Source organism: Saccopteryx bilineata, chromosome 5, assembly GCF_036850765.1.
Source record: "Saccopteryx bilineata isolate mSacBil1 chromosome 5, mSacBil1_pri_phased_curated, whole genome shotgun sequence".
Classification (NCBI taxonomy): domain Eukaryota; kingdom Metazoa; phylum Chordata; class Mammalia; order Chiroptera; family Emballonuridae; genus Saccopteryx; species Saccopteryx bilineata.
This window is the reverse complement of record NC_089494.1, coordinates 174,519,546-174,531,658: the sequence shown is the minus strand read 5'-3', so window position 1 is coordinate 174,531,658 and position 12,113 is coordinate 174,519,546. Positions and strand designations below refer to the sequence as shown.

Sequence of the window (12,113 nt, the reverse complement as noted above, 5' to 3'; positions counted from 1 at the left end):
GTCTATTATTACAAGTATAAATGAACGGGCATTGCAAGCAGAGGGAAGAGAATGCTGATGTCAGAGAAAAGAACTGCTGCTGCTGAGAGGTTAGAAGTCAATAATACAATTAAAAGGACCTCTATAAATCATGTGTTATATAGATTTAATTCAGTAAGTAGTTGTTGAAACCATCTGTCATCAAATAACATGCTCTGCATGTGCACACGGCAGTGATTATGTACTACTTATTTTACGTTGAGAATATTAAATATTGTTCATAATTTGAATGTTTAATAAGCTTCAATTTTTCAAAAGCCTAAGTGTATCAAGTTTCAAGAAAGATCAAATGCAAAATTGTGATGAAGGCTGGCTACTGCTGTCTTCACACAGCTCTGCTCACAACATCAGGTCTTCATCCTTCCCACTACCTGCCGTGCCATTCAGTCCAAGTCCCACCCCTCCATCCTTCTCTCACTTCTTAGCAGGGCTGCTAGAGCTCGGAACCACTCTTCCCAAATGACCATTGTTGCTGCATTATGACTGTGAGGTCAGATAAGTCATCAAAGATTGAAAGAAAAGATAGGAGGATTCAATATTCCTCTAACCAGGGTAGATCATGGCCCCCAAAATGTCAGAGAAACTGTGGCAAAATTTTCTTTTCTCATTTATTCTCACAATTTTCCTTTGTATATTATGTTGGGGGTCACAGAATAATATAATCATTGATTATGCCAGTGTCTTGCACATCGTAGGTATCAAAACATATTTGGTGATTATAATTTATTGGGGCAACCTGATACCCACATGAAAAATAGAGTCAGGTATCTATTGCACATTACATACAAAAATTAAATCAAAGATCTTGGGAGGGTTTAAGGGGGAAGGACAGTTGAGGGACATAGGATTTCTTTTCAGGGTGATGAAAATGTTCTTGAATTAGAATGATGATTGCATAATTTTGTAAACATACTAAAAAACACTGAGTTGTACATTTTCAAAGGTAAATTTTAAGTTATGTAAATTATACCTTAATAAAGAATATATGCAAAAACCTAAAACAAACAGCAACAGTAAAACCATAGTCCAGGAAGTTGAATTGAGGCTCTTATTCTAAAGTTCTGCCTAGGCAGTCCTAACACCAATGATGAATATAAGTTAAAGATGATAGAGCATGTTTTAGTTAAAATAAAATGGAAGACAGAAGATGCAATCTATTTCAATAATTCTAAGATACATATTTTTTTTCACACTTTAGAAATGGAGATGCATTTTATAATTGATGTTGTATCACCGTTTATTTGGCTACATTTTTTCTTCCCTCATGGTACATGAAATTGTATTATGGTTCTGATTCAATGAAATCTAGTACTTAATTTTTAGAATAATGTGGCAGAGGCTGCTAGCTGTCCTTCCATAAGTGTTTTGTTCCCACACATTTTTTTCCCCTTTATGCCATGTAAATGGCCATCCAGCCAAAGACTATATTCTTAGTTTTCCTTTAGAGCTAGGTGAGGCCATATGTCTAAGTTCTGGCAATGGTATTGAAGCTGAAGTAGTATGTGCAACTTCTGGATTTTGTCCTTAGATAAGAAGCACGTCCTCCCTTCTCTGTCATTTTTTCCTTCCTTCTTTCTTACTTCTCTCCCTATTCCTTTTCTTTCTTTCTCCCCTACACCCCTCCTTTGTTCTTTCCTTCTAAACTACAGACTGTGGTGGTGAGAGCTGACCAGCCATTTTGATCTGTGAGTGTTGAGGGTGCTAAAGCAACAAGAAAAATACCTCAGTCCTTAACGTTTTGAAACTAATGCACTAGCTCTAGGCTGACTAAGTGAAAGAGAAATAACGTTTTAATTTGTTTAAATCGCTCTTATTTTGGGTTTCTCTGCTACAAAAGCAAAGCAAATATTATCTAATATATAAATGATTTTACATTTTCATTTTTCTGGAAGTAGAGTATTACTACTTTCTTCAATGGGCTAAATTCTTCTCCCTCTACACACACACACACACACACACACACACACACACACACACACACTTGTCTAGGCCAAAAGTGAGTTGCCAAACGACTTTGGAGGAATGCATTACGAATAGCCTTTCACTTCTCATTATCATGGAAGAGTGATTTCAGCCCACATTCAACCTATATTTCTAAATAATACCTTTGTTAGGACTGTCTGTTCAGGGCAATGGAAGGCAGCATTTTTAGTGCAAGTGAGATTTCTTGATAATGTAAAATCTGCCTTGTCAGCTGAATTCCTCAGGCTTTGTCTTGCAATGTGCTAAAAATACATGATCGGATTTCACTGGTAAAAAAATTCTAGCAATACATGTACAGTCAAGTTTGTTGCCTGGATAGTTGAACATCTGGGTCATGAGATGAAAAAAAAACACATGTCTCATGACAAAACTTTATGGAAACGAAACACTCTGGAAGTCTCGTTCCATCTTAGAGTGGCAGGCTGTGAAGGGCTGTGCTGTTGGGAGCTGGTGCCACTCTGTTTCCTGAGAGTCAGTCTTTGGTTCTTCATATTTGAGGAGATGGAACGGTGAGGAGGCCTGTTGGCTTGATCTTGTTAATTCCGCCATCTAGAATGCAGATTCTTGGGTATTTCATCTTCACAAGATGTGCTGCAAACTGGAAAATAAAGGCCAATTTTATAGAGGATATACAAAATTTTATTTGTCCCATCCCATTTTTTTCTCAAGCTGTACAAAACAAAACCAATGATACTATTGCTGTCACTGTTGTATTACTGAATCCTTAATTTGTAGAAATTAGATTACTCATATGTTGACAATTTCTTTATGCTATGATATAAATGTGTCTCTTTAGTTCTCTTTTAAACTTGTTTGACTAGGCAATAAATATTCATGCCAACGATTCAATTTAAAAGGGTATACAGTGAGAAGTGAATTCTTCCCACCTCTGTTCTCAGTCTCCCACTTGAGAGGTCATGAATATTCCTATTTTTTATTTATGCTTCCAATAAAAAACATTCTCATAACTATGCTGAATAATTTTTAATTTTATTGTCAACTTGTTAGTTATTACAATTCTATGCACAATGTCCAATATAGGGTCTACAGACTGGTTGTAATATGTTTTTGGAGCAACCACAATAAAAAGTTTGAGACCACAGCTTGGAATGAATTTGAAGGTCTGACCCATTCCCGATGTCCACGCAAAAAGGACTTTGAAGTTATCAAATGAAACATTATCTCCCAGACCTGGCCCGTGCCTCCCTATCCAAGATCACTGATTATCCGCTCCACCCTTTACCCCTTAATGATAGTGCAGTGTTGAACAGCTTGGAAGTCCCTGACAGATGGGGTCCCTTCAGGATTCAGAGCCTTTGGTTGTGCAGGTCACCCTCTGTGGGGAACACGCTTCTACTCCCATGAGCTCCTGGGCCCCCTTTATTTCTTCCTCAAAAGCATCCCTACTCTCACCCCAGCTGCCTAATTTCTACTTATTTCCCTATTCAGGCACTTCCTTCTCTAGGAGCTAAGTCTCAACGAGGAGCCCTCTTCTCAGCCCCCCAAATTTCTTGTGTAAATCTCTGTCTTTGGCTTACCATATTTATTTAAATTCCCCATTTAAGGGCCTGTTTCCTCTACCAAACTGTAAACTCTTCTAAGATCATAAACCTGTTCTGTTTCTTCTTATCCCTGCTGCTGGGCAATACAAGGGCTCAGTAAGTGCTCGTTGAGCTGAATTAAACTATGACAAAGGACTATAACTTAGGGCAAAAGAATGAAGCAAAGAAGGTTCTCTTTGGCTCTTAGGCCATTCCGTCTCTATTCCCTCCCCTTGCTGGTGCCCTGGTCCTTCCTTTGGATATCTGTGTCCTTAACTTCTTTTCAATTACTTCATCATAACCTGGCCTCAGATATTTCAAGAAACATGACGAATATTTGTTCACAGTGCTTATTGCTTCTTGAGAGTATTTGAAACGTAATAGTGGGTAAAATCTCAAGCCAGCTGTCTAGACTTCATGGTTCAAAAGGATGAGCTGAGTGATTTGGTCGAGATAAGTACAAGAACTCATGCCCAGAGAGTCTGCTTAATTGATCAGGGGCTCAGGAATGTGCTGCTTTGTTTTTCTACTAGAGGATTCTAAAGCAAGTAGTCCATGACAATATTTTGAAAAATGCTATCTTAAGCCAAAAGGATAAAGGCATGAGTATGTAGGAAGAGGATCTGTGCAGGACTGGGATCTTGGCGATCTTCAGAACCACTCACATAAATGGATCTCAGTATTGCCGACCCCACTTATCTTCTCCACCCCCTGCAGTGCCTTCACAGAGATCCAAATGGCTGTTCCCATTTCAGATCCTAGGCTTGTTTAGGGCCACAGAGGGTATCCGTAATAGCAATGAATGGTGATGAGAAATAGTGCACCGGTATTTCAGAAGGTATCAGGTGATCTAAAGTTCCAATGTGAGCTGATCTTCACCCTGTTCTTCTTGCATATTTCTCCTTGAACACAGTCCTTAAGAACAGAGGCACCAGATTCTTCTGCCTCAAGTCATGTGCCGGCAGCTCAGTCTCTGGTAGCATATGATTATTGAAACATCTTGGCTCCATTCTCCCACATGTGGCAATACAATTACCATTTAGGGTGGAATTCTAAGATAAACATACCATCAACTCAAAAGGCCTTGTGGATAAGCAGTCTTAGTACTCAGTACTTTCAAAACACTGCAGAAGTCAGAAAATGAGTAAGGAAGGACTTACTGTACATTTTGCTAATCTCCCTTAAACTATGCTGTAGAGCTGGGGAGAGCTCCTGCTGTTACTGTAAGGAGGGGCAGAGCAGCTAGGCTGTGGGGGAGCCAGGAAATGGCAAGGACAAGCAGGCAGAACAGCGCCCTTTGGAACAAGCATGGTGCTGCTCTGTGGGGGGTCTAAGAAGAAAAGCAGAAGTGAAATATAAGGATACAAGAAAAGTTTAGGTAAAAAAAATGAAGAAGGGCCCTGGCTGGTTGGCTCAGCGGTAGAGCGTTGGCCTGGCGTGCGGGGGACCCGGGTTTGATTCCCGGCCAGGGCACACAGGAGAAGCGCCCATTTGCTTCTCCACCCCCCCCCCCTTCCTCTCTCTCTCTCTCTCTTCCCCTCCCGCAGCCAAGGCTCCATTGGAGCAAAGATGGCCCGGGCGCTGGGGATGGCTCCTTGGCCTCTGCCCCAGGCGCTGGAGTGGCTCTAGTTGCGGCAGAGCGACGCCCCGGAGGGGCAGAGCATCGCCCCCTGGTGGGCAGAGCGTCGCCCCTGGTGGGCGTGTTGGGTGAATCCCAGTCGGGCGCATGCGGGAGTCTGTCTGACTGTCTCTCCCCGTTTCCAGCTTCAAGAAAGATTAAAAAAAAAAAAATGAAGAAGATTGTGCTTAAGTAAAGAAAAAGAACAAATATTGAGTTTTCAGTTAAAATTGTGTGTTCTGCTCCTCTGGTCTGGTTCCAATTACCCATGTTAAATACTGGCCCCGTACACTGAGGCTAGCACCTCATCTTTCCACTCATCTCATAGAAACAGCTCTTCATCTCCAGCTAGTCATTCATTTATCAATCAAGCATTTCACTGAGCACCTACTAAGTGCCAGATGCAGTTCCAGTTTTTGCAGTGCTTATAGCACAGCGGAGGAGATAGTAACAGGCAATACCAAGTGGTATGGATGCTATTACAAAAGCAGTTCAGGGACTTCTGAATTTAACAGGAGGCAGAAAAGATGTTCCTCTTTCATTATTGACTTCTGAAGGGAATGGGGGCCCAGTGACGGCCACGTGCATTGATCAGGACCTGTTCTCTATGGCTATAGCTTGACAAGCCAGGGAGGAAGAAAGGGCTGTGGGTATACAGAGCTGGTTTTCACATTACTCATGTTGAAGATATTTGGTGGAACTGAGGAGAACCAGGCATGTAGAAGGCAGGGTTCTGTCTATCTTTTCCTCTCCATCTGGAGGCTTTGGCAGCTTTAGAGAACACACACACAGGGTACTGGACTTGATTAAGGTCCTAGTGCAGACTGCAAGCTGCAGCTCTGGACGAGGCCTGATGCCAAGTGGAAATCAGAAAGCTAGACTTGCTGAGCAACAGCCTTGGTGGAAGTGACAGAGTATCATATTGGACCCATGGTGATGAAGACATCAGAATGGTCAGAGTGCTTTTAGTAAACAGTGATACTCAGTCCCACTCCAGATAAGTAATAAACAGAGTTTCTTAGGATGGAGCACCAGGTTTTTGTTTTTTTTTTTAATTTTTTTACTGCCAGGTCATTCTATTGTGTAGTTAGCACTAAGAATCATCAGATAACAGGATTCATTTGTTGGTCAGGTGTGTCTGGGACCTCAAACTGCAATTTTTATAGGTATATTCCTGTGTGGAGAGTAAGTTACTTTGCACTAAAGACGGTAACATGTTTGCAGGGCTAGAGTTCTGTGTGGAGGGAATGGGTTCCTCAAACGGCATGTCCCGCTGAGACACAGGGCGACATTCCATTGGAGTTGGCAGGATCTGGTATTTGCTGGGAGAGGACCTGGGGACTCACAGACTGCAGGGGCAGCTGCCTTTCTTGTGGGTAGTACTCCCATGTGGAGAGGGCAAAACTCCTGCATTTTTGTCATTCCTCTGGTTAGGAGGATCTGGTGGTGGTATTCATTTCTAGAGCTTGTGTTGGCACACCTCAGAAAAGCACTGTCTGGCAGTGGCAGGCTCTTGTGGGTGCCACTCTTATCTTGTTTTCTATCTTAATCTTGCATCTTAACTCCAACTAAGAGGCTGGAAAGTTTGTCCAGAGGAAATCAAATTCTGTTGTAGCAGGAGAACGAGTGAAGAAAAGAGATTTTTGATCTGCCACAGAATAGTACAGGTTAACTAAGGTCACGAAAGGAAAAGCCAAGAATAGGTAAGGTTTGGGAGGAGCATAGGACGGGATAATGTTGTTGCTCTAGCACTGGGTGCCGAGGCACAGGCTTTGGTAGTAGCAGGAAGCTAAGCAAAGCTGGCTTCTGCAAGACTCTGCAAGGAGCACACTGCAGGACAGGTAACTTCCCTGATGTGGAACTTTGGTCTACTGAGTTTACTGGGGACTGAACAATTGGCATGAATTGCTTAACATACTGGTGAAGCTCAATCTGAGAAGACTAGTTCTCTCTTCCATTTTGTCTACTCCTTTCCCACAAATAACACTAAATTTTGGACACGGAAATATCCTTTTTGGTTGGGCATATAACTGAATAAGGAAACTGGCAATTATCCTGTAATGAGCAGCTGTAGCAATTTCATTTTCTTGGTTTCATTGATGCTATCTTAGTTTTATGTGTCCTCTAGACTCTCTGGAATACTGAAAATAGGGTGCACACTTAATACTTCTCACACTGTGGTGGGAGTTAGACTGATACTTCATGCAAATTATGAATCTATTTCTAAGATTTGTCTAGCCAACTCAGATAAGCATACTTGAGATAAGAAATAGAATATGGGGTGATGTCTCCATTTGAGTACACTGTGGTTTTGGATTACTAACTGAAGTGTTTTCTTGTCCTGATTTGTAAGAGATTTTGGGGGCCATTCATAAAGGTCTTGATCATTTGATCTGTCTATTTCAGGGATTCCAGTCAGAAACATGAGAGATATGGCAAAGCTTAGTAGAAAAGGGGTAGGGATGATTTATCTCTTCCACTGATTATATAGTTAAGTATAATTTTGAGGTTTGTTTTCTTAAAGAGTTCTACATAAGTTTGTTTTCTTAAATAAACCACATAAAGGAACTCTGTGTGCTGTTGGTGGGGAACAAACTGGCACAACCATATGGAAAACACCATGAAGGTTCCTCAAAATATTAAAAATAGAACTATCATATGATCCAGCAATCCTACGTCTGGGTTAACATCCAAAGGAAATAAAATATGGATCTCAAAGAGGTATCTGCACTTCCATGTTCACTGTAGCATTATTCACAATTGCCGAAATATGGAAACAATCTAAGTGTCCACTGGCAGATAACGGATAAAGAAAATGTGATACACATACGCTACACGCAATGGAATATTATCAACTTTTAAAAGAAAATCCTGCCATTTGTGACAACATGGATCGACCTGGAGGATATAATGTTAAGTGAAATAAACCAGACACGGAAAGACAAATATTGTGTGATTTCACTAATACGTGGAATCAAAAATAGTCAAACTCACAGAAGCCCAGTATAATGGTGGTTGCCAGGAGCAAGATGGTAAAGGCAGGCTTTGGTTAAAGGGTATAAAGTTTCAATTACGCAATGAAAAAGTTCTGGAGCTCAAGCTGACTACAGTTATGTATAACAACTATAGCAACATTGTATTGTATACTTGAAATCTGCTAAGAAAAATATAATAACTCTGAGGTGATGTACATGTGAATTAGCTTGACTGTGGTGATCATTTCATAATGTATGCATAGTATATAAAAACAAAGTAGTACACCTTTAACATATACAATTCCTATGTGTCAACTGTACCTCATTAAGGCTGAGTGCTGCATAAGGTGGGAAACTTGTAATAGAACAGTGGCTACTTTACTATCTTATTTCACTCACAGAAGCTAAAGCAGCAGCAGGGCAGAACCAAGGAGGTGAACACAAGGACAGTAACCATCATATGCCCTACTATGGGCACTTGTGACAAGGAGCAAACAGGTAATTTCAGGATGATATATATTAGAAAACAGTTAATTGTGCAATAAGAAAAAAATGGGAGTTTATAAAATAGCTATTATGTGGTTTGGGCTTTCTAATCTATTTTATTTTAAGGATAATGATTCCAATGGTGTCTGGTATATTCAGAATCAATGCTATGATGTATATTCTTGGAACCAAGGTTAAGAAATTTGATAGTGTTAACATTTATCTTAAAAAAGTTTAACAGTTTGTCTTATATAAGGGAATATATAGATAATTGTGATACACTGAGTGTTTTCTTGTTTTAATTTCCTATTGCCTATACTTTCTGTCTCCAGTTCATCTCTTAACATTTTTTATTAAGAAAAAAAGTAATATATATTGTTATATATTATAATTGCATGTAATTATAATTTTATATAGTTATATTATACTATATATTTAATTATATTAAATGTTATATACACACACACATATATACACACCCACACACAAGTAGATTCTAGCACTGCATGTGCTATGTCTATTCTGATTTTATTTAAAAAAAGTTGAACTGCATAGAAAAAAGAAACCAGACAAGAATGGTAACTAACACCCAGTTTTAATCATTATAACTCATAGCCAATTAATTTATTTCCCTTATTCCTCCCACCACTCCTCTCAACCACACTTCTTGTTTTGATGTAACTCCCATATATCATTTAGAACATATATATGTCTTTGAAATAAAGACTTTCAAAATATATCCACAGTACCATTATCACACCTAGATATTAACAATAACTCCTTAATGTAATCAAATAAGTGTTCAATTTTCCAATTATTTCACAGATATCATCTATTCATCCATCCATCATCCAATTATTTATATTTACAATCTGTTATGTGGATCCAAACAAAGTCCACTCACTGTGATTAATTATGCCTTTTAAATCTCCTGTAATCTCTAAATTTGTCTATATTTGTGCTCTTTTCATTACTTTGCAGGAAGCCTATTCCCTCTTAAATCCATTCCAATTGGACTTTCGTCTCCATCACTCCCCCAAATTACACTTATAAAGTTCAGCAATAACCTCCACTATGTCAAATACCAAATCTAATTTTTTTTTTTCTTAAGTTGGAAACGGGGAGGCAGTCAGACTCCTGCATGCGCCTGACCGGGATCCACCCGGCATGCCCACCAGGGGGCGATGCTCTGCCCATCTGGGGCGTCGCTCTGCCGCAATCAGAGCCATTCTAGCGCCTGAGGCAGAGGCCAAGGAGCCATCCCCAGCACCCGGGCCATCTTTGTTCCAATGGAGCCTTGGCTGCGGGAGGGGAAGAGAGAGACAGAGAGGAAGGAGAGGGGGAGGGGTGGAGAAGCAGATGGGCGCTTCTCCTGTGTGCCCTGGCCGGGAATCGAACCCGGGACTCCCGTATGCCAGGCCGACGCTCTACCACTGAGCTAACCAGCCAGGGCCCCAAATCTAATTTTTAAGATGAATTTGAACCTGATGTGACCTATCAGCATCATCTGATACATTTGATCATATCTTCCTCCTTTCGAAACTCTCTTCGTTAGCCTTCAGTATACCACTCGCTCCTAGTTCTCTCACCTCTCTAGCTGGTCTTTCCAGTCTCCTCTGGTGGATTTTCCTGTATTCCTGCCTTATGCGCCATGTCTGTCTTCTGACTTTCTCTTCTCTACCTACTTTCATCCCCTAAGTGATTTCGTCTAGTCCCATTGACTTTAATCCCCATCTATATATTGATGACTTTAATTTTAATTTTTAGTGAGAGGAGGGGAGATAGACAGATTCCTGCATGTGCCTTGACCGGGGTCTACCCAGAAACCCCCGTCTGGGGCCGAGGCTCTGCCCTTCTGGGGCTATACTCGCAACCGAGCTAGAAACAAATATATCTTTTAATGGTCTTTCACCAATCTCTTATTGACGCTATCACCTGGAATTTATCTCCTTTTCTGGAATAATGCACTTATAAGTTTTAAATATAATTATTAGAAAGACCCTACATCATTTTTTTTGTATTATAGAATACTGTTTATTTCATAAGTGAAGGATTCTATAAACACATCTAGTTTTCACTCTTTTTTAAAGTCTAATCAGAACCTCTAAGTGCTTGACTGACATTGGCACTTCAAACTCAGTATATCCAAAATTCATTACATTCCCTATACATCTACCTTCTTTTCCAAACCTGGAAACCTTAGGTTATTTTTGACTTAAAAGAAAATAAACTTTTCATGGCTCCTCATTCAATGAGGCACAGAGGGTGTCAGTTTTCTCTGTGATTCTCTTGGATCCGTAGCTTCTTTTCCATTCCTCTGCTTCTACTCCATTGAGACTCCAATTACTCTTGAACCACCTAAACGGCTCTTGTGTTTTTAGTTTTCCCATTTCGAGTTTACCTGGCACTTTTCTTCCTACATACTAACATTATGAAAGACCCAGGAAATCCTGAGACCCCAGTCACTGTTATGTAAAGACTTTTTTCCTTCTTAGGGTTATTGTCCTTAAGCAAGATGAGTCAAGACCATGTATTTCTTCCAAGGAATAGTTTGCATATCTACAGTCAGTAAGAACAATGTCTAGTATCTAAAATACCTTCTTTTTTTTTGTATTTTTCTGAAGTGAGAAGCAGTGGGGAGACAGGCAGGCAGGCAGGCAGTCTGCCTCATGCGCCTAACCAGGATCCACCCGGCATGCCCACCAGAGGGCGATGCTCGGATCCCTGTTGCTCTGCTGTAATCGGAGCCATTTTAGCGCCTGAGGCAGAGTAAATGGAGCTGTCCTCAGCATCCGGGCCAACTTTGCTCCAATGGAGCCTTGGCTTCAGGAGGGGAAGAAAGAAATAGGAAGGAGAAGGGGAAGGGTAGAGAAGCAGATGGGTGTTTCTCCTGTGTGCCCTGGCCGGGAATCGAATCTGGGACTTCTACATGCCAGGCTGATGCTCTACTGCTGAACCAACCGGTCAGGGCCTAAAATTTCTTACTATATGGAAACTTTCAAATATTATCAAATATTTTGATAACATTAAGTCCAAAGTTTCTTTGTATTTTTAGAACAAAAGAAGTTATTTTAGACATATATCTGCTTATTCCTTGTATAAATACATGCATTTATGTATATTTAAATAAATGGTTAATGAGAAGGTTGTGTTTTAGTGTCAAATAAGAGAAGGTAAGGACAGGATGTGATCAGATGCTTTGAATTACACAATAAAAGCAGTGAGGCCATTTTGCTAATTTCCTTTTGAAAGTTGCAGAACTTTGGTTATCAGTTTCAGACAAATACCCTCTGTTGTCTTTTTTCTTTTAATTTTATTTAGAAAATTAAATTTAGCCGGTTGACATTGATCAATAAGAGTACATGGGTTTCAGGTAACCATGCCTATCTATAGCATTCGAACTGTTGATTATGTTATATTTTCTTAAAGCCACCTGTTCTGCTAACACTGGGAACTTAGACACTATTTAGA

The 12,113-nt window shown here is 40.2% G+C and overlaps 1 protein-coding gene across 2 annotated transcripts in view; it reads right to left on the bottom strand.

The window, feature by feature from the left end:
- Positions 1-629: 629 nt before the first annotated feature.
- Positions 630-12,113, bottom strand: part of TBCK (TBC1 domain containing kinase) — a 263,198-nt gene continuing 251,714 nt past the window's right edge. For both annotated transcript variants that reach the window (XM_066278774.1, XM_066278773.1), the window contains one exon: positions 630-2,620. In XM_066278774.1, the coding sequence (XP_066134871.1) occupies positions 2,510-2,620 (111 nt within the window). In that variant the 3' untranslated portion in view covers positions 630-2,509. The remainder of the gene's footprint in view (positions 2,621-12,113) is intronic.